The 22768-nt window shown below is 52.8% G+C and overlaps 1 protein-coding gene across 2 annotated transcripts in view; it reads left to right on the top strand.

The window, feature by feature from the left end:
* LOC105487121 (scaffold attachment factor B2) overlaps positions 1 to 5392 on the top strand; it is a 38549-nt gene extending 33157 nt beyond the window's left edge. For both annotated transcript variants that reach the window (XM_071087710.1, XM_071087711.1), the window contains 5 exons: positions 624 to 669; positions 1994 to 2124; positions 4413 to 4525; positions 4626 to 4692; positions 4989 to 5392. In XM_071087710.1, the coding sequence (XP_070943811.1) occupies positions 624 to 669; positions 1994 to 2124; positions 4413 to 4525; positions 4626 to 4692; positions 4989 to 5145 (514 nt within the window). In that variant the 3' untranslated portion in view covers positions 5146 to 5392. The remainder of the gene's footprint in view (positions 1 to 623; positions 670 to 1993; positions 2125 to 4412; positions 4526 to 4625; positions 4693 to 4988) is intronic.
* The last annotated feature ends 17376 nt before the right edge of the window (positions 5393 to 22768 follow it).

Below are 22768 nucleotides of genomic sequence, written 5' to 3'. Positions count from 1 at the left end.
GCCCGAGAGCTACCAGAGATGGAGGACATGCAAAATTTCTCATGAGGCCTGTTTTGCATTTCGAGGGTCTGGGTGGGCTTTTTAGCCTTTTGAAATGAGGAGTACATCTAGTTTATTAAGAAGACAGCACTTGGTTTTCCAGTTTAAAAGTCCTGTCTTTGGGCTCCCCTCAGCTGCACATCTCTGACCCATTTCCCCGTTCATTGGCTCCTTTAGAAGGAGTGTCAGAGTGGGCAGAATGGGAAAGGGAGGCTGAGAGGCCACATTCTTCATTCTGCTGGATTTTGGGGTGGAGTTGGTGTGAATTTCGGCAAGTCCCACACGTTGGGTCAGACCAAAGATTAGGGATCATTGGAGGCCTCTGTCCCTGTTCCCCTGACTGAGAGCTCTCCGAGGAATCTTAGTTCAGTGAGATCTGTATTCCCTTCTCTTTAGGATCCGACTTTGTTCCTGCCCCCAGAGAAAAGCCTTTCGATTTGAGCTAGCTTTTTGCTTTTTTCCAGGCCAGTTACACTTTTTATGTGATGGGATGGAATAAGTATCCCAGTCGTGAAACTTACCTGACCTACAGAAATGTGTAGTAGTGCCTGGCGCTGTTTGAACAGGATCTTTTCCTTTTGCAGGAGGGAGGGTTCGAGGCCAATGATGGGAGACCACCGGGATGGGCAGGTGAGTAGAGCCCCGATGCCAAGCCCTAGGGCCACTGTGCTGCTGTGCGGGCATAACTCACCATTTCTCATCAGGCGGCCGCTTTATCCCAGAGAGGTGGCAATTTAGCATGTGTGGCGGGTATGGATGTGTGGGTTCTGGCCAGCGACTAGACGCGCAAATGTTTAACGGGACGTGGTGGCTCATGCCTGTAATCCCAGCACTGTGGGAGGCTGAGGTGGGTGGATCACCTGAGATCAGGAGTTCGAGACCAGCCTGGCCAACATGGTGAAACCCCTGTGTCTACTAAAAATAAAAAAAATTAGCCGGGCATGGTGGCAAGTGTCTGTAATCCCTGCTGCTCAGGAGCCTGAGGCTGGAGAATTGCTTGAACCCAGGAGGCGGAGCTTGCAGTGAGCTGAGATCGCACCATTGCACTCCAGCCTGGGCAACAAGAGCAAGACTGTCTAAAAAAAAAAAAATTGTGCAAATATTTGATTGTTTTTTAATGTGCAAGTTTCTGTCATTTTCAAATATGTCGGGCTTGTTCTTCATTTTATCCAGTAGAAACCTCAAGTGTCTCTTCATTGTCCACTTGCTCAGGGAGCCTTTGGGTCTTGGTGCCTGTAGCGTGCCCCTAAGAACCCAAATGGTGATTGTCATTTAGCCCACATGTGCCAGGGTCGGGGGCATGGGGAGCCTGGGATTCTCCATGTTTCAAGTCCATGCTGGGTGGGCACTGGGGGCTGAAGACCACAAGAGTGGTCCCTAAATCTCTGTGGTGCCATGCGGGTGCCCCGTGCGTTGTGGCAGGGTGTGAGTTCTGAGAAGGCAGCAGCCTGGTGGAGAGGTGGGAGTTGGGTGGCAGAGTAATGGCCTATGGCGACAGGCAGCACCTGCCTGCTTCGTGACTGCTGGCTCCTCTGTGCAGAGTTGGTTGGCCAGGGAGGCTGGAAGTGTGGCCCCGCCAGAGCACAGGGGTGCTGACCCGCCCGAAGGCACTCCTGTGATCAGAAAGGAGGCAGTGCCCAGCTCCTCAGGGAAGACAGGGCTCAGTGACATCTTAGTGGACCTTGAGCAGAGCTGTTGCGGGCAGTAACACCAGGGCTCCCCACACTCCTGGGGCAGCTCACAGCAGTGATGCAGCTGTAGGGGTGCGAGGAGGGGAGCCAGGGAGCAGAGGGTCAGTGAAGCAGGGCCCACCAGGGCTGAGGCCTCGCCCTGCCGTCTTCTCTTGGCTCCGGCCCACCTGCCGCCCTGGGGTTTTCGGTAGACAGTCCTCCTGGAAGGTGGGCCTATGTGGGTGACGTGGTCAGTGTCACCTTGTCCCTCTCCTGCCTTCCAGCACTATGGAGATGACCGCCATGGCCACGGAGGACCCCCAGAGCGCCACGGCCGGGACTCCCGTGATGGCTGGGGGGGCTACGGCTCCGACAAGAGGCTGAGTGAAGGCCGGGGTCTGCCCCCTCCCCCCAGGTTAGTGAGTGAGCCCCAGTCGGGTGGGGAGCATCTGTCCTAGCCTGGGAAGAGGTTGGTGCCTGGCCAGGCATGTCCCCAAGGTTTGATTTCAGCTAGGGCAGCTTTAGGATGGACTACCACGGGTCCTGCCATTTGAAACTCCTGACTCAGAAAGTCCAGGTTCTCAAGAAGAAAGCGCAGAACAGGCTCTCAGGGATGGAGCTGTCCAGGTCGCCCAGAATGGCCCATCCCCATTCCCGAGCTGGGGAGCGCCTGCAGTTGTCAATGTCTCGATCACAGGGGCTGCGTTCCCACTGGGAGAGAGCGCAGAAGCTGTCAGTCCTGCCCCGTCCGTGGTAGAGCGGCCTTGCCCTTGCCGCCACGTTGCCTCTTTACATGTGTCTTCCTCGGGTTTTCTCTCTGACCCCTAGTTGGTCTGGGGTGGGGCTTCTCAACCCTGCCCTGCCTATTAGAATCGCTTATGGGGACCGTCCCCCCAGGACTCAGGGCTGAGGACACTAGGCCAGGTCCTCCATAGGTGTTCAAAGCCACCTTCACCAGCACTGCAGCTGTGGGGGCTGTCCTGAGTCTCGTCAGCATTACTGGGGTACAGGGCTTGTCTGGGAGGACTCTGGGTGCCTCTCTGGTTTCTTTGGCCAGCTGCAGTCACCCCTGCCTGTTTGCCCTGTTGCTGCCTGGACTGGCCGTGAGGAGGCTGGTGGCAGGACCACTTTGCAGTTGCCGCCCTGCTTTCCTCTGTGAGATGAGTGTCCTGTCTGTCTCCAGCCCCGGCCCAGGGCTGCCTTGGCCCCTGCCCACTGCCGCAGTGTGGGTTTTGGTCCCCTGTGCTCCCCTGTCCATCCCTCCCTCTACGCTGAGAGGCTCTTCCACCTCTGCCAGGGACTTTGACTCGGAGCCGTGCCAAGTGTCCCACCTGAAGCTTCTCCTGCATCTCTGGGCAGCACAGACAGTGGCAGTGCTCTGATCAGTTGGTGTAAAGTGTTCTGGGTGACCTCATTAGCATTCCTGTCCTGTCACTTAGTGGGTTTTGTGGTAAATAACTTGGGAATGTAAATGGGAAACTCAGAACCAAAGACATAGTGAGCAGTGGCTGGGCACGCTCGGGTCACCAAGGGCAGGTGCCACACGCGTGCTTTCCACTCCCTCCAGGGCGGTATTGCGCTTGCCTGGCAGGTGTGTGTTGGGGGCTCCGATGACCCCTCTTGGGCCTGTGGGCTCACTTGGCCTGACTGTCACTGCAGCCGGCAACCCACAGCAGGCAGACACTCATGCAGATTGGGTCTGGCTGCTTTCCTGCACGGCCACTTAGGACTCAGGACATGGGACTCAGATTTTCATCTCCCAGAGTTTCTGTGTGAAACTTTTAAAAAAATAGCTTTCTTGAAGTATAATTCACAGGACACGTACTTCCCGTTTCACGTGTGCAGTCATTGGAGGTTTGCATGTGCGTGGATCTGTGCAGCCATCCCCAAGGCCGATTCCGAAGCATTTTCATCATGTCAGAAGAAACCCTGCTCCTCTTAGCAGCCGCACCCGCTTCTCCCCTGCCCTCGATAGCCACGGGCTCCTTTCTGGCTCTGGATTTGCTGTCTTGAGTCATTTCTTGGCCTGCGCGGTGTGCCTGCTGGGCCTGGCTTCTCCCTAAGTCTCATGTATTGAGGGCTCATCTCCACATGCTGCCTGGGCCAGTGCTTCCGTCCTAGTTAAGGCTGAACACTCCATGGTCCGGACACACCACATAGCGTTATCTGCTAATCAGTTCATGGGCGCTGGGGTCCGTCTCCCTTTGGCTGGTAGGAATCCTGCTGCCAGGAACATTCATGCACAGATGTCTTTGGTCACGTTTTCATTTCTGTCAGGTGGGACTGGGTTTGCTGGGTCGTGGTAATTCTGCCCTTAACTTTTTGAAGAACCACCAAACTGTTCTCCACAGTGGCCACACCATTTTACATTTCCACCAGCAGTGGATGAGGGTTCTTCCCTTTCCTCGCACCCTCCACGGTGCGTGTTACTGTGTGATTCTAGCATCCCAGCCCGGGGGAGGTAGTGTCTCGCTATGCCTTGGATTGGCATTTCCAGGTGGCGTTGAGCCCCTTCTCACGTGCTTACTGGCACGTCAGTTTTTGGGGAAATGTCACTTCCCATGATTTGCCCACTCGTCTGCATCCCTTGCTGTATGGCATGATCCGCCACGCGGCTGAGGTCAGGGTGGATGCGCCTGCTCCCAGCGCGATCCTGGAGGCTCATCAGACGGCTGCATGTCTGCTTTTTTTTTTTTGGCAAAGGGGTGGCCGTGACTGGGGAGAGCACAACCAGCGGCTGGAGGAGCACCAGGCGCGTGCCTGGCAGGGTACCATGGACGCAGGCGCGGCCAGCCGGGAGCACGCCAGGTGGCAAGGTATGGGGCTGGCTCCGGGGACGAGGGTGGCTGTGGCCCCCACACGTGTCCAGGGGCTTCCCCAGGGATGGAGTGTTTGCAGACCCTTCTTCTCTTCTAGGTGGCGAGAGGGGCCTGTCTGGGCCCTCGGGGCCGGGGCACATGGCAAGCCGCGGTGGAGTGGCGGGGTAAGGCGTGTTCGAGGAGGACAGTGGTTTGCTCCTGCTCCTCACTTCCTCTCCCGTTTTTGCATGTTTGATCAGCTGGCTGGGTTGGATGTTTTGAAAACAAAGCAAAAAGCAGCTCTTTGCAATTTATTCAAATAACGCTCTTCAGTTACCTGGAATACAATGTGTGGTGATGATTTTTCTCACGTGGAAAAAAAACCCAAGCGCTCTAAAGGCTGCGGGACCGTTACTGAACCCATGTTACGATGAAAACGCTGAGCACTTCAAGGGGAAAAAATGTCTGACTTTGTTCCTAGGCGAGGCGGCTTTGCACAAGGTGGACATTCCCAGGGCCACGTGGTGCCAGGTGGCGGACTGGAAGGTGGCGGAGTGGCCAGCCAGGACCGGGGCAGCAGAGTCCCGCACCCACACCCCCATCCCCCCCCGTATCCCCACTTCACCCGCCGCTACTAAGTCCCACTCACTGCGAGTTTTCAGGTGGGCAGATGCACTGTTGAATCTGGTAGCCAGGGTTCCCTTGAACTTGGGGGATCTTTTTAAAAGCAAAGCAAATCCTGCCACCGTGTTGTAGCTCAATACAATGTGAACTCACTTTTTTTTTTTTAAATAAATGTGTTCTTGTTCTGCCGTTTTTAAATCAAGGTTTCTGTTAACGAGGCATTCCATTTTCCATTAATAAAGTTTACCATTCGCAGTCTTGCGTGCGTGTGCACGTGCGTGAGTCCTCGTGGCCACAGAGCTCGGGATGGGACCGACCCTGGGCACAGTGGTGTGACCGCATGTTGACTGTTGGCTCTACCAGGCGCTGCCAAAGTCTTTTGCCTGCATCATCCTACTGCATTCTCATAACCGCCCCAGGAAGTGGGGCGTCCAGGTCCCCATCATTGGATGATGAAACTGAGGATGGGGAGTCAGCCCGTGGGAACTAGGAATTCTTCAGGGGGTGCTGTGCACCGTGGGGCCCTCAGACCAATCCTTTTACACTGAGCCTGTCTCTGCGTGGGTAGTGGTGAAGGCGTGCCAGGCCCTGGGGAGCCCTCCCCCTGCCACCTCAGTATGGGGCTGTGTCCCATGCTGGTGTGTGGTGGGCTCTTTCGGGAAGGCTGCGTGTGTGGTGGGCCTGCCCTCCGCCGGCTGCCGAGTGTGTCCACTCAGTGCCTGCTGCCAGCAGCTGGACAGGAGTGGGACGGTGCTGACTCGGCAATGGGCCCAGGTGTAGAGCTAGTCCCTTCGTTCTTCTGGAAATGTCTATTTGTCTGCAAAAGTGCATTTGAGTGTGACGCTTATTTGCTTCCTTAAAGACTGTGCCGGACGAGGCACCTCACTCGCCAGGGTAGCCCGCAGGCTGCCAGCCCATGCGCGCAGCCCTCCGTGCCAGGTCCCTGCAGGGGCCGACCACTGTGAGCGCAGCTGTCCTCTTCAGAATGGGTACACGAGTGGAGCTGATGCTGGCCAAGGGCGGGGACTGCAGGCGTCTTGGGGCAGAGGATGGTGCATGGGGTCTGCCTGGTGCCCTCTTGGCAGGAGGGGCAACCCAGCCCGGTGTGGTGAGAGTTAACTGGGAGGGCCACCTACTGGGGACCTCTTTCCCTCCCCTTTGTATCTAGGACAGCCACCCACAGGCCCCTCCTCCAACTGCCAGTTCTGCTGGAGTTCCCCATTCCCCCGCTGGGAAGTTAAGTTTTAAAAAAGCCATCTGAAAATCCAGCCCAGCTTGCTGCAGACACCGGAGCATGAAAGGCAGGTTGGCCCTGGCTCTCGGCGTCTTGTCTAGGCCTGAGCCTCCGTGAACGCATTCGGGAGCCTCCCCAGCGGCGGCTTCTGGAGTCGTTTTCCAGTGACAGGTGGACTGGGTGCAACGGCACCTCCTTGTTGCACACGGGGGCCTTCGTGGCTTGCCTGTCTACCCCACAAGCCAGAGTCTAGAAATCGGGGTTGAGAGCTTCCTTGTTGGGCAATAAAAGGTAGGCTCAGCCTGCATTGAGGAGGCAGCCTGGGATTGGGAGCAGGCCCTGTTTTGAGATCTCGTCACGGAGCACCTTCCTGGAGATGGGTGTGGCCTCGTGAACTACAAAGCAGCAGCTCAACAACTGCCAGGCCGCCCCATGGGAGTTGGAAAGGGAGCCAATCCCACTGGACATCCTGCAGGGGCAGAAGAGCCCTGCCCTTTCCTGTGAGCCAGGCCTGGAACCAGCTCTGTTCCACGCAGAAACAAAACACTTGAGTTACCGGGACTGCTGTCACAAAGCACCATAAACTGGCTAAGGAAGCTCATTGGCTCTCAGTTATTGAGGCCGGGAGTCTGAGATCTGGGTGTGGGCAGGGCTGCGTCCTTCCCAGGCTATGTGGCAGAATCCTTCCTGAGCCTCCTAGCTTCTGACAGCTGCCGAGTGCCTCCGGCCGTTCCTTGGCTTGTAAACACATTGCCCAGTCTCGGCCTCCGTCTTCATGGGGCCTTCTTCCTGTGAGCGTGTTTGCGTCCTGGCTTCTGGTTTCCCCTTTCTTTCTTTCTTTTTTTTCTTTGGAGACACAGTCTCACTCTGTCACCCAGGCTGGAGTGCAGTGGCGAGGATCTGGGCTTACTGCAACCTCTGCTTCCCAGGTTCAAACGATTCTCGTGCCTCAGTCTCCCGAGTAGCTGAGATTACAGGTGCCCGCCACCACGGCCAGCTAATTTTTGTATGTTTAGTAGAGACGGGGTTTCACCCTGTTGGCTAGGCTGGTCTCAAACTCCTGACCTCAAGTGATCCACCCGTCTCGGCCTCCCAAACTGCTGGGATTATAGGTGCGAGCTACTGCACCTGGCCTGTTTCTTTAATAATTGAGTGTAGGTACGTTAACTCTTATTTCAAGAGAGAAAAGGTGGGTGGAACAAAATATGTGTTATGAAAAGGAGATGCTCTGATGGATATATCCTCCCTTTGGGCAGTTGTGTGTGAATCGCGCTGCTGCGAGCATTTATGGATGTGTATGTATTTGAACACCTGTTTTCCATTCTCCTGTGCATGTACCTAGGACTGGGATTGCTGGGTCCTGTGCTGACATGTAACTCCTGTGTTTTACTTCTGGAAGTATAGCCAGGCTTCTCCACGGTGGTAGTACCATTATACATTCCTACCAGCACTGCACCAAGATTCCAATTCCCTTTATTGCCAGACAGGGCCTCACTGTGTGTCCCAGGCTGGAGGGCCGTGGTGCGATCATAGCTCACTGCAGCCCTGAACTCTGGAACTCAAGCCATCCTCCCACCTTGGCCTCCCAAGTTGCCGGGTCTACAGGCATGAGTCACCGTGCCTGGCCTTGTATACCATTTGGTGGTGAATTTTGTTATATTTCCCATTATTTAAAAGACATTTTTAAAGGGGAGGGGGAGCGGTGGGGCATCACAGGAATGAGAGCCACTGGGGCAGAAACAGGGAGCTTCTTGAGAGCGAGTTTAGGAGCCAACTGCCTGGCACCCAGCCTTCTCACTACCTGCCTGCCCACGGGCAGGTCATAATTACTCTCTGCTTTGGCTGCTTTAACTGGAAGAAGGGAGTAATCATTGTAGTTGCCATATGGGATATTTACAAAGATTAGTTAATCCACCTAAAAAGCCTGGCATACAGTAAATGCTTAATACATGTTGGCAGGCCCTGGGGAGCCCTATAGGAATAAAGCCTCGGGTACTCACGTTTCACAGGGGCCCTGGCAAAATGCAATGCCAGAGGTCTGGAGGGGGTCCCGGTGAGGAAATGACCAGCTCCAGCCATACAGAAAGAAAACGGCAGGATCAGAATGAAGACCTTATGGCCTGGCGCGGTGGCTCACGCCTGTAATCCCAGCGCTTTTGGAGGCTGAGACAGGTGGGTCACCTGTAGTCAGGAGGTCGAGACCAGCCTGGCCAACATGGGGAAACCCATGTCTCTACTAAAAACGCAAATATTAGCCAGACGTGGTGGCAGGCGCCTGTAATCCCAGCTACTCGGGAGGCCGAGGCAGGAGAATTTCTTGAACCCTGGCGGGCAGAGGTTGCAGTGAGCTGAGATCGCATCACTTCACTCTAGCCTGGGTGAAAGAGCGAAACTCCATCTCAAAAAAAAAAAAAAGAAAAAAAAATAGAATTAAGATCTTATGAAATGTCTCCACAGCTACAAAAATGTGTCAACTTCACCAATTGCTAAATTTTGTATTCATAAAGATTTCATTACATTTCAAAACAGCTCCTAGGTTAGATTTTCTCATTCCCAAGGAACTCCCAAGCCTCTACGATGATTGCCAATCTCAAATTGCATGCATGACTCCTAGTCGCATAATTTCAAAGGCAAAGTCAGAACAGGGCCTTTTGATTCCGAAAGAAAAAAATAAAAAACCAACAGCCATGAAGTCGACGTTTAGTGGGGATGCCATGCCTTTCAAAAAACAGGTTTGCCGGATTGAGGGGCGGGGGCTTCCTTGAGTCCCAGTGACCCACGGGAGAGGTGAGGCTGTGCCTCCCTGGTCATACGATGGTGACAAATCAGTGTTCGCATTCTGCTGTCACTGCTGGGTGGGTTCCAACCTCAGCCCTTCAGCCACATCTTTGGCCAGCTGGGTGGACTAGGGGAGCTTCTCTCTCTCTCCCTCTTTTTTTTTTTTTTTTGAGATGGAGGCTGAAAAGGTCCCTTTGTCTTGGAGACCAGTGCGTTCACAGGTCCCAGGGGTTAGGACATGGGCATCCTTGTCCGTCACCCTGGGGTACAACAGAATCCACTTTGGGAAGCACCGGATGTGCTTACCAGTCAAGCAGGTTAGACATCTCTAGTCCCCAGGGCCAGCCACTGATTTACACAAAGGACACACACGGGCGTCACACAACATCACCAACCCAGACATACCCCGGTGCAGCTTCTCGGGAAACCGGAGTCAATCCCTGGGAAAGTCGAGCGTGGAAGAAGGTTCTGAGTCCAAGGGAGGCTGAGACCCGCCCAGAGGCAGCGAGCCATGGATCTGAGGCTCCAGCCCAGGGTCCCTGCTCCTCAGCCTCCCTGGATGGCCGGGCGCCCCATGCCGAGGTCACACGGTGGTGAAGAGATAGGTGCTTGGGGCAAAAGTGAGCAAGCTGCACATGTGACTGTCCATAATTTTGCACATGCACTTGACCTTTAGAGTTGACCCCAAGGATAACTCTACATGTCCTGCAGTGCTTCCAGAGACAATACTGGGCCAGAAACTGACCCCAAATTACTCTTTGGAGTGCCGAGAGCCACTTCTCCACACTCCTCAAATCCTCATGAGATGCAGCCGCTCTGTGTTTGCCTCCATCTTCAAATATTGACACAACAGCTGCCGGGTTCAGTGGCGCATAAGGCACTGAGGACCTGAGACACTGCCCTCCTGGGAGAGCTTCCTGGGCGGTCTGTGAGCCAGGGCCCGGTGGCTCACGCCTATAATCCACAGCACTTTGGGAGGCTGAGGCGGGAGGATCACTGGAGCTCAGGAGTTTGAAAGCAGTGTGGGTAACGTAGCAAGACCCCATCTGTACAAAAAAATAAAATTAGCTGGGCTGCTGGTGTACGCCTGTCGTCCCAGCTACCCACGAGGCTGAGGTGGGAGGATCAGTTGGGCTCAGGAGGCAGAGGCTGTAGTGAGCTGTAATCACGCCACTGCACTCCAGCCTGGGCGACAGGCTGTCTCAAGAAAGAACACTGTGGTACTGGCTGTGACTGAAGAGACCAGCCACACATGGCCAGCCCCTTCACATTCCATCCCCTGCAAGAGGTCTGCTCTGACCACTGGATCAGCAGTGCCCATCACCCTCTGCTTTGTCCTTGTCACACCTGCCTGTGCTCGTGGCTCTGACCACTCACTACAGCATTGTTTATTGTTGGCACTCTCTACCACATAGGCATCACTGGGGCAGGCATCTACATCTGCCCAGTGCACAGCCTTTTAAAACGGAGGTTTTGGCCAGGCATGGTGGCTCACGCCTGTAATCCCAGCACTTTGGGAGGAGGAGGCTGGTGGATCACCTGAGCTCAGGAGTTTGAGACCAGCCTGGCCAACATGGTGAAACCCCGTCTGTACTAAAAATACAAAAATTAGCCGGGCATAATCCCAGTTACTGAGGAGACTGAGACAGGAGAATCGCTTGAACCTGGGAGACGGAGGTTGCAGCGAGTTGGTTGCACCACTACACTCCAGCCTGGGAGATAGAGTGAGACTCCACCTCAAAAAAAAAAAAAAAAAAAAAAAAAAAAAAAAAAAAAAAAGGTGCTTTATGCAATATCTGGCATACAGTAGGTGCCTAGCAAGTGGTTGCAGTTCTTTGAATTTTTTTAGCAATAGACAGGTCTAAACCAGGGCTTCCCAACTCCTTGCCTGACAGAAATCCCTTCCCTCTGCCCTCTAAGAAGTTAAGTGTGACCCACAGACTTAGGGAAGGGGAATCTTTTGGGCTCAATTTCCGTCACAGCTGTAATCTATAATGTTGCATTACAGTTTTTAAAACAAGAGGCCCCGCTTTGGCCTCTCAAATGCTGCACGCTGTGGAGTTAAGTGCTGGAAACCACTGATGGTGTCTCTTGGCTTCTTCCAGTCTTGCAATCATAGCCGCCTCGTGCCAACCAGCTGTGAAACTGCTGGGGTGCCCCGTGTACCCAGCCACAGAAAACGCACATCAGACCTCGCAGGGAGCTCGTAAAAGGCACTGAAGCTTCCCCTGCGTGGATGCTGCTGGCCACAGCAGACCAAATATTTACAGATTCAGCTGAAATGAAACCCAGCAGGGTAGATCTCACAAGTGGTCCGGGAAAGGTCCCCTCGCTCCATTGCTGGGGAAACAGTGCCCAGAGCGGGAAGGAAACCCACTTGGCCAAGGCCCCCTGCCAAGCAAGTTAAGATGAAATCCAGGCTGAAGAGCTGGGCTCTGAGTCCTTTGTTTTCTTGCTCATTTAACTTAGCAAACACTTCTTGGGTACATACTGCGAGCAGGGCTCCATGACAGGATTGCAGCCATGACTGAGACAAGCCTGCAGGTTCCTGCTGTCTCGGGGTGGAATGAGACTGGCTTCCTGGAGGAGGGGACCGGGCAGGCCTAAGCCATGAGTGAAGGAGCCCCAGAAGTGTTTTCCAGAAGAAGGAACAGGATTTGCAGAAGCCCCCAGGAAGGAAAGGCATGCCTCCCACCCTTTTTTTGTTTTTTTTTGGAGCGATGGGGTCTTGCTGTGTTGCCCAGGCTGGAGTACAACGGCGCGATCATAGCTCACTGCAACCTTGAGCTACTGGAAGTAATCCTCATGCCCCAGCCTCCTGAGTAGCTGGGCCTCCAGGCATGAGCCACTGCACCTGGCCTAGCACCTTTGAGTAATGGAGCAGGCAGGAACATGGGGACCTGGGGCCGCAGTGGCTGATCAGGGATGGGATCACCAGCCTGTAGGGTTTTCAGCCCTTGAGAAGAAGAGAACCAGCCCTCCTGGAAGGGTTCGAGGGTAACACTCAAATGTCTCTCTTCAGGCCCTTCCTTGCTTGAGGTGCAAATCCTCACTGTCCGCGTGCTCCCAGTCTCCCCATGCCATGAGCACCTTCACCTCCAGGAAGCTAGCACCAGCCAGCCCTGGGGAAGCAGGGGTGAGCCACCCTGGACTCGGGGCCCTGGCTCTGTTAGGACAAAGACACAGTATGGCGGCCAGAAGCCACCTCCAGTTTGGGGATCCTTGCTCCAAAGACCAGAACATAGGAGCAAGCAGGCTGGCAGAACTGGTGGGCACAGCTGGGCACAGTGCCTCACGCCTGTAATCCCAGCACTTTGGGAGGCCGAGGCGGGCGGATCACTTGAGACCAACCTGGTCAACATGGTGAAACCCCGTCTCTACTAAAAATACAAAAATTAGCCGGGTGTGGTGGCGCATGCCTGTAATCCGAGCTACTTGGAAGGTTGAGGCAGGAGAATCACTTGAATCCGGGAGGTGGAGGTTGCAGTGAGCTGAGATTGCCCCACTGCACTACAGCCTGGGTGACAGAACAAAACTCTGTATAAAAAATAAATCTTTGGGAGATCGAGGCGGGCGGATCATGAGGTCAGGAGATCGAGATCATACTGGCTAATACGGCGAAACCCCTTCTCTACTAAAAATACAAAAAATTAGCGGGGTGAGGTGGCGCATGCCTGTAATCCCAGTTACTTGGGAGGCCGAGGCAGGAGAATCTCTTGAACCTGGGAGGTTGCAGTGAGCCAAGATTGCGCCACTGCACTCCAGCCTGGGCGACCGAGTGAGACTCGGTTGGGTATCACACCCCCACCTACTCAGCCCCTGGCCGAGTCATAGCAGGTGGACACTCATGGGGACCAAGATGCCGTCGAGGGACGGGGCCCAAGAGATGCGGCTATAAGTGGGGGGTGCTGGGTCACTGGAGATGCCTGACTTGCTTATTGAAGAAGCCTCAGGCTCTGGAGGTGGGGGAAGCCATGGGCGGGGAGAGAAGGGGGAAAAAGGATGGAGAGAGACACCGGGACACAGAAAAAGAGAGATGCAGGGAGAAGAGAGACAGAGGCTGAGACACAGAATGAAACACACACACACACAGGGACGCATTAGACACAAAAGGAGAAACAGATGGACCCAGGACCTGTGGAGTTGTGGATCTGCCCTTGGGGCAGCCGGGCCCTCCACTCCATATGTCCACTAGGTGGCGCCCAAGAGCCACGCTCTGCAGCGCAGCCGACCCGGCTGGGCCCCTCCTACTGCGGGAGCCCCGATCTCTCTGCCCGCCTTGTGTTTCCCCCACTGGGCCCAACACCACCTTCGTGGGCGGCCCTGGGGGCGCAGGTGGAGGCTGGAATGAGGGCTTCCTCGAGGATCGAGGGTCTCCAGAGCCTCCCAACCCGGCCCCCGGTAGGCGAAGGCCCTGTTAGTGTGTGTGTCTGTGCTTCTCTTAGAGTGAGTTTGTATTGGCCTCAGGAGTGGACGTGCCTGCTTCTGTCTTGGGGTGTGGATCTGGTGAATCTCCGTGTGTGGGGCTTAGGGCTGTGTGTCTCTCTGTGTGCATCTGCGTTTGTCACGGGGCGTGTGTCCCCGTGTGTAGCTGTGTTTGCTCTGGGGGACATGTGTCTCTGTGCGTGTGACTGCGTGTCTCATTTTTCTCTTGCTACATATCACGGCTGTATTTGCCTTGGGTGCGTCTGTGGCTCTGTATGACTGACTTCTCCTCGTGCTGTGTACATTTTGGTGTATCTGGGCTGGCCAGTGACTTGTGTGCCTCATTATCTCCATGCCCCTTGAAAAGCTACTTCTCCCGCCCCTGCTCACCTTTCCTGGCGGCTCTGTATTGTTTTGGTTCTTGAATTCACCAAAGAATTCAAGAATCGAAACATTTATGAAGTGCTTCCTGGGGCCCCCTGGAGAGACAGGAGCGACTGTTCATGGAGCTGTGTGTCTATGGGTCTGACCATAGATTTAGATCCTGCTCAAACTAAGCATCTACTATGTACCAGGCCTTGGATCGGGTACTGTTTTCATGCTATGCGTTCAGTTTCCTCATCTGTAAAATGGGCCTGATATTCGACCGGGCGCAGTGGCTCACACCTTTAATCCCAGCACTTTGGGAGGCTGAGGCGGGCAGATCACGAGGTCAGGAGATCCAGACCATCCTGGCTAACACGGTGAAACCCCGTCTCTACTACAAATACAAAAAAATTAGCCGGGCGTGGTGGCGGGCGCCTGTAGTCCCAGCTACTCGGGAGACTGAGGCAGGAGAATGGCGTGAACCCAGGAGGCGGAGCTTGCGGTGAGCCGAGATCGTACCACTGCAATCCAACCTGGGTGACAAAGTGAGACTCCGTCTCAAAAAAAAAAAAAAAAACCAACTACAAAACAAAAAGAAATTGTAAAAAACAAATGGGTCTGATAAGGTTTGTAAAACCTAGAACACTGCCTGACGCATTCTTTTTTTTTTTTTTTTTTTTTTTGCGAGGGAGTCTCGCTCTCTCTCCCAGGCTGGACTGCAGTGGCCGGATCTCAGCTCACTGCAAGCTCCGCCTCCCGGGTTCACGCCATTCTCCTGCCTCAGCCTCCCGAGTAGCTGGGATTACAGGCGCCCCCCACCTCGCCTGGCTAGTTTTTTGTATTTTTTAGTAGAGACGGGGTTTCACCGTGTTAGCCAGGATGGTCTCGATCTCCTGACCTCGTGATCCGCCCATCTCAGCCTCCCAAAGTGCTGGGATTACAGGCTTGAGCCACCGCGCCCGGTCTGCCTGGCGCATTCTAAAGACTCAGTGTGAGATATTATCTCAGGCTGGGTTGTGGTGGCTCATGCCTGGAATCCCAGCACTTTGGGAGGCCAAGGTGGGCAGATTTATTTTCAGTCCAGGAGTTCGAGACCAGTCTGGGCAACATGGCAAAACGCTGTCTCTACAAAACAACACAAAACCAAACCAAAACAAAAATAATTAGCCACGCGGGATGGTGTGCACCTGTAGTCCCAGCTACTTGGGAGGCTGGGGTGGGAGGATCATTTGATCCCAGAAGGCAGAGGTTGCAGTGAGCTGAGATCATGCCACTGCACTCCAGCCTGGGTGACACAGAGCCAGACCTTCCCTCAAGGAAAAAAAAAAAAAAAAAAGGAAAGAAAAATCATCTAATTTAATTCTAATAACTATAGGCACAACTATTAACCTATGGGTCAGTGGGGAACCCCTGAGAATTCTTCACTCACTGCTAAGAACTTGAGGGTTGTCAAAAAGGCCTAAATAGATTGGATGCTCGGACGTCTGTCTGCATAAAAACTTTCCTTTTAGCTTAGCTCAGTGGTTCTCAAACTTCAGAAAACTGAGTAGATGGGATCATGCTGGGTATAAAAATCAGGGACATGAGTTGTTTCAGACATCAGGAACTCAGCAGTGAACAGAACAGACAAAATAGCCGTTGGGGAGTTTCTGTTCTGATGGGGAAAGATAATAAATGAGGTTGTCACTCCACGAATGTGAGTCATTATGGTTATTTTCCATCAAAGGCTTTCAATATACTTGGCCGTTTCACCTTCCAGAAAGATGGTACTAACGTATCCCAGCAATGTATGCAAGTTCTCACTGCCCTGTACCTTCACAAAAACTATTATTGGATCTTTTTGTCAAATATTAGAGTGGCAAAATACTTTTTCAAGAGTCTTTTACAATTTCCCACCTATGTCTTTTGTGTGTCCAAAGTGCATCCATGTTCTTTGCGTGTGTTGCTTTATTTTTATTGATTTCTAACCACTCTTTATATATGAGGAATGCTACTTTGTTTAAATATGTTGGTGGTAAATAGCCTTTGTTTCTAATAGAATGAGGCTAGAAAAACACAGCTTGCCAACAGGGACCACCATAAACCTTCATTTGCCCAACAAACATCCTGGCAGTGTATCAATCCTTCCTTCTTTCCTTCCTTCTTTCCTTCCTTCCTTCCTTCCTTCCTTCCTTCCTTCCTTCCTTCCTTCCTTCCTTCCTTCCTTCCTTCCTTCCTTCCTTCCTTCCTTCTTTCCTTCCCTCCTTCCCTCCCTGACTCCCTCCCTCCTTCCTTCCTTTGCTCCTTCCCTCCCTTTCCTCCCTCCCTCCCTCACTCTCTCCCTTCCTCCCTTCCTTCCTTTAGATGGGGTTCCGCTCTTGCCCAGGCTGGAGTGCAGTGGCACAACCTTGGCTCACTGCAACCTCCACCTCCTGGGTTCAAGTGATTCTCCTGCCTTAGCCTCTGGAGTAGCTGAGATTACAGGCACCCGCCACCACAACGGGGATTGCAGGTGTGTGCCTGTAGTCCCAGCTACTCAGGAGGCTGAGGTAGGAAGATTGCTGGAGCCTGGGAGGCTGAGGCTGCAGTGAGCTGTGATCATGCCACTGTACTCCAGCCTGGGTGACAGAGCAAGACCCTGTCTCATAAAATAAAATAAGATAAAATAAAACAATAACATAGGCCAGAATGCCTGTTCATCAGAGGCTGGGCAGCAGGGAGAAGTGTGGGTGGGGGGCCTGCATATTCCACCAATCCTGTAGACGAATAGGGAAGGAGGGTGGGTGCCGGGCCCACTTGCCCCCATCTGTAACATATCCACTGCCCTTAGCATTGCCACATTCTGGAATTATAGATACTTTGACTCTTGTAATGTACAAGAGGTTTTCGTTTTTTGTGTGAGAGAGTCTTGCTCTGTTGCCCCGCCCAGGCTGGAGTGCAGTGGTGCAATCATAGCTCACTGCAGCCTCCAACTCCTGGTCTCAGGTGATCCACTTGCCTCAGTCTCCAGAATAGCTGGGACTACAGGGGCGCACACCACCACGCTCAGCTAATTTTAAAATTCTGGTCGGGCATGGTGGCTCATGCCTGTAATCCCAGCACTTTGGGAGACTGAGGCAGGCGGATCACTTGAGGTCAGGAGTTCGAGACCAGCCTGGCTAACATGGTGAAACCTCGTGTCTACTAAAAATATAAAAATAGCCTGGCGTGTTGGCGCATGCCTGTAATCTCAGCTACTCAGGACGCAGGAGAATCGCTTGAACCTGGGAGGTGGAGGTTGCAGTGAGCTGAGTTCGTGCCACACACTCCAGCCTAGGTGAAAAAGTGAGATTCCGTCTCAAAAAAAAAAAAATTTTTTTTTTGGTAGAGTCAGAGCCTCGCTATGTGGCTTAGGCTAGTCTTGAAATCCTGGCCTCAAGCAATCCTCCTGCCTGGGCCTTCCAAAGTGCTGAGATTACAGGTAAGAGCCACCGTGCCCCACCTCTGGCCCATTTTTAAAAGCCTATTCCTCTTGCTTCCTGCTGAACTTTCTTAAAACTTACTACTGCATCTTTTTCTCCCCTAAGACAGCCGGAGGGGATGTCTGGTGGTTACTGCTCAGAGCCCCCACCCACCCACTAGAGAGCTCTGAGGAGGACGAAACACCAGCTGTTCTAAGATCCGAGGAATCTATGTGTTCAGTGATCCCACGATTCTGAGCCTCCCAGACTCCAGAGCTCAGGGATTCTCTGAGCTTGTCAGTGTCTGCCTGGGTCTTCCATAATTGCCCACCACAGATAATACGGTGTCTCGAGGCAGAAACCATGATCCCTCTAATCCACAGACCCAGGCAGAGGGCCGGTCGCCTGCAGCCACCAAGCTTTTCCTAACAGCTTAATGAGAAAGTCAGAATTAACTGGAAGTGGCACCTAGCACTCCGAGGGCTCAGTGTGGCCTCCCCATGTTGAAGCCAAGTGTCCCCGGGCCTCCCTTTGACCTTCTTGGACACCAGCAATTATGATGGGCGAGGCCTGGAATTCAGTCTGAACAGGGAGGTGGCCGGGGGCCATGGTGACCTAGTTCTTCAGGTTGAGCCAGCCCTCCCACCTTCCCCAGAGAGTGACCAGCCCAGCCTGGGTTCTCATTCTGCCACTACTCCTCTCCGGGCCTCAGTTTCCCTCCTTTGTTCAAGGAGGTCAGGGATCGTGCCAGCCTCCTACTTTGCTGTGTTACGTGTAAATTTCTTGGCACATGTATTATGTTCTCATCTCTCTTTGTGCACACGGATACCTTCCCAGAAAGGACACTGCTGGCTTATACCTTTTTCAAACAGCTATTGTCAGAGAGCTTACACCATTTCACACTCTGAACCCCAACAGCATGAGGCTGCACTTTTCCCCAAACCCTGAAAACACAGCGAATGCTCAGACTTTTTCATCTTTACCAGCCGGAGAGATGAAAAGAAGAAAAAGGTATTTCATGGTAGTTTTATTTTATATTTAGGTTACCATGAGCCAGAATGAACTCCCTTGCCTATGCCCAGAAGACGTTTGTATCTCCTTTTCAGAAAACCGTTCTTGTGCGGTGGCTTAGGATGTAATCCCAGCACTTTGGGAGGCTGAGGCGGGAGGATTGCTTGAATCCCGGGAGTTCAAGACCAGCCTGGGCGGCCGGGCGCGGTGGCTCAAGCCTGTAATCCCACCACTTTGGGAGGCCGAGACGGGCGGATCACGAGGTCAGGAGATCGAGACCATCCTGGCTAACACGGTGAAACCCCGTCTCTACTAAAAAATATGAAAAAAAAACTAGCCGGGCGCGGTGGCGGGCGCCTGTGGTCCCAGCTACTTGGGAGGCTGAGGCAGGAGAATGGCGTAAACCTGGGAGGCGGAGCTTGCAGTGAGCTGAGATCCGGCCACTGCACTCCAGCCTGGGAGACAGAGCGAGACTCCGTCTCAAAAAAAAAAAAAAAAAAAAAAAGACCAGCCTGGGCAACATGGCGAAACCCTGTCTCTACTAAAAATACAGAACATTAGCCGGGAGGGGTGGTACACAGTTACAGTGAGCCAAGATTGCGCCACTGCATTCCAGTGTGGGAAACAGCAAGACCCTAGCTCGAAAACAAAACAAAACAAAACAAAAAAACCATTCATGTCTCACCTTTTTTTTGACTGACTTGTTAATCCGTATCAATTTCTAGATGCTTTTTACATATTAAGGATATCAGGCTCTTGTCTATCATGTTTTGGAAGCTGTTCTCCCTTAATGTTGCCTGTTGATCTTCTAGTATTTTTTATTTGTTTGTTTTTTCTTTTTTCTTTTCGAGCCACTGCGCCCAGCCTTTCTCTTTCTTTTCTTTTCTCTCTCTTTCTTTTCTCTTCTTTTTCTCGCTCTGTCCCTCTTTCTTTCTTTTTTTTTTTTTGAGACGGAATCTTGCTCTGTCGCCCAGGCTGGAGTGCAGTGGCGCGATCTCGGCTCACTGCAAGCTCCGCCTCCTGGTTCACACCATTCTCCTGCCTCAGCCTCCTGAGTAGCTGGGACTACAGGCGCCCGCCACCTCGCCCAGCTAGTTTTTTGTATTTTTTTAGTAGAGACGGGGTTTCACCGTGTTAGCCAGGATGGTCTGGATCTCCTGACCTCGTGATCCACCTGCCTTGGCCTCCCAAAGTGCTGGGATTACAGGCATGAGCCACCGCGCCCAGCTGTTTTGTTTTTCTAAAGACAGGCTCTCACTCTGTCGCCCAGGCTGGAGTGCAGTGGCGTAATCTTGGCTCACTGCAACATCCACCTCCTGGGTTGAAGTCATTCTCTTGCCTCAGCCTCTCAAGTAGCTGGAATTACAGGCACCCACCACCACACCTGGCTAACTTTTGTATTTTTAGTAGAGACAGGGTTTCACCATGTTGTCCAGGGGGACCTTGATCTCCTGACCTCAGGTGATCCACCCACCTTGGCCTCCCAAAGTGCTGAGATTATGGGAGTGAGCCACTGTGCCCAGTTTTCAATTGACTTGTTAATCCTTATTGATTTCCAAATGCTCTTTACATATTAAGGAAATCAGTCTTTGGTCTGTCATGTTTCAGAAAACTTTCCTCCTTGATGTTGACTGTTGATCTTCTAGTATTTTTTTTAATGTGCATATGTGTGTAGGAATTTTATATTTGTAGTCAGTTACTAATCTTTTAATTAAAGGTTTCTGGGTTTAATATCCTTTAACACAGTAAGATTATTTTTATTTTTATATTTTTTTGAGACGGAGTCTCACTCTGTCACCCAGGTTGGAGTGCAATGGCGTGGTCTCAGCTCACTGCAACCTTCGCCTCCTGGGTTCAAGTGATTCTCCCACCTCAGCCTCCTGAGTCCTGGGATTATAGGCAGGTACCACCACACCTGGCTAATTTTAGTATTTTTAGTAGAGACCGGGTTTCACCATATTGGCCAGGCTGGTCTCGAACTCCTGACCTTGTGATCTGCCCACCTCGGCCTCCCAAAGTGCTGGGATTACAGGTGTGAGCCACCGCGCCCAGCCCAGATTATTTTTATTTTTAACTTCTATGTTTTCTCCTAATAGTTGTATATTTTCTTTCACTGGGGGCAAGGGTTGAAGGGGCCATCTAGAATTTAATTTGGTTTGAGTTTTCTTTAAAATTTCCATCTGAAGGAAAAAAAAAAAAAAAAGGCTGGACATGGTGGCTCACGCCTGTAATCCCAGCACTTTGGGAGGCCGAGGCAGGCAGATCACTTCAGGTCAGGAGTTCGAGACCAGCCTGGCCAACATGGTGAAACCCTGTCTCTACTAAAAATACAAAAATTAGCTGGGCATGGTAGCGCACGCCTGTAATTGCAGCTACTCAGGAGGCTGAGGCAGGAGAATCGCTTGAACCCAGGAGGCGGAGGCTGCAGTGACCCGAGATATTGCCACTGCACTCCAGCCTGAGTGACAGAGTGAGACTCCATCTTAAAAATAAAAAAATAATAATAATAATTAGAAACTTCCATCTGAACTCTTATGGTTGTATAAGAGTGATGTTTGTGGGCCAGGCGTGGTGGCTCACGCCTGTAATCCCAGCACTTTGGGAGGCCGAGGTGGGTGGATCACCTGAGGTTGGGAGTTCAAGACCAGCCTGACCAACGTGGAGAAACCCCGTCTCTACTAAAAATAGAAAAAATTAGCCAGGCTTGGTGGCACACACCTGTAATCCCAGCTACTGAGAAAGGCTGAGGCAGGAGAATCGCTTGAACCTGGGAGGTGGAGGTTGCGGTGAGCCGAGATCGTGCCATTTTACTCCACCCTGGGCAACAAGAGCGAAACTCCATCTCAAAAAAAAAAAAAAAAAAAAGTGATGTTTGTGTGATGAATGGATTACAACAAAACTGCTCATGCTAGGTGGCCTGGGTTCGAATCCCAGCTCTGCCACTTTTCTCTCTGTTTCCTCTGGGAAATCTCTTTTCTATGCCTCAGTTTTCTGACTTGTAAAATGGGAAGTCATAGTGTCATGGGAAAAATAAGAGATGCTTCCCCTACCCCAATAAAGTACCTAGAAGACTGTCACTCAGCAGGTGCTCTTTTATTTTCCTTTTTCTTTACTTTCTTTCTTGTTTTTTGAGACGGAGTTTCCCTCTTGTTGCCCAGGCTGGAGTGCAATGGCCTATCTCGGCTCACCACAATGTCCGCCTCCTGGGTTCGAGCGATTCTCCTGCCTCAGCCTCCTGAGTAGCCGGGATTACAGGCACCCACCACCATGTCTGGCTAATTTTTTTGTATTTTTTGTAGAGATGGGGTTTCTCTGTGTTAGTCAGGCAGATCTCAAACTCCCAACCTCAGGTGATCCGCCCACCTTGGCCTCCCAAAGTGTTGGGATTACAGGCGTCAGCCACTGCGCCTGGCCTCTTCTTTCTTTCATTCTTTCTTTCCTCTTCTTTTTTTCTCTCTCTCCCTCTTTCTTTCTTTCTTTCTTTTTTTTTTTTTTTGAGGTGGAGTCTTGCTCTGTCACCCAGGCTGGAGTGCAGTGGTGCGATCTCGGCTCTCTGCAATCTTTGCCTGTCAGGTTCAAGCGATTCTTCTGCCTCAGTCTCCTGAGTAGCTGAGATTACAGGCACGTGCTGCCACGCCTGGCTAATTTTTGTACTTGTAGTGGAGACGGGGGTTTCACCTTATTGGCCAGGTTGGTCTCGAACTCCTGACCTCAGGTGATCCGCCTGCCTCAGTCTCCCAAAGTGCTGGGATTCCAGGCATGAGCCACCGCACCCGGCCTAAAAGTAAATTTATTATTTTTTTAAATGTAGGCTGAGCATGGTGGCCGAGGGTTATAATCCCACCGCTTTGGGAGGCCAAGGCGGAGAATCGCTTGTCGTCAGGAGTTCAAAACCAGCCTGGGCAACATCGCCAGGCCCCGTCTCTACAAAAAGTACAAAAATGAGCTGGTCGTGGTGGCAGGGCCTGTAGTCCCAGCTACTCAAGAGGCTGAGGCGGGAGGATCGCTTGAGCCCGGGAGGTCGAGGCTGCAAGGAACCATGATTGTGCCACTATGCTCCAGCCTGGGCGACCAAGTGAGATTCTGTCCTTAAAAAGATCAAATAAACTGGCCTCCCAGCCTCCCTCCCTGGCGCCTCCACCATGTAACCCCCTGGACATCCGCGCGTCTCCTTGGCTGGGATGACCTCGCTGATGGCTCTGTCGTGGGTGGCCACCTCGGATCCCCGGGCGCACTCTGGGGCCAGCAATGGGGAGCGGACCCGCCTGAGGGGACCGTGGCACCCGCCCCGCCCCGCCGGGCCTGCCCACTGCGTGCCGGGCGTGTCCGGGCGGGCGGAGCGCGGGCGCGGCGGGGGCGGGCGGCCAGGCCGGTCGGGCGGGTGCGCGGGGCGCGCGGGGCCCG

This window comes from Macaca nemestrina, chromosome 20 (assembly GCF_043159975.1).
Source record: "Macaca nemestrina isolate mMacNem1 chromosome 20, mMacNem.hap1, whole genome shotgun sequence".
Lineage (NCBI taxonomy): Eukaryota > Metazoa > Chordata > Mammalia > Primates > Cercopithecidae > Macaca > Macaca nemestrina.
Note: the sequence above shows the minus strand (reverse complement) of the source record. Positions and strands in the feature narration are given on the sequence as shown.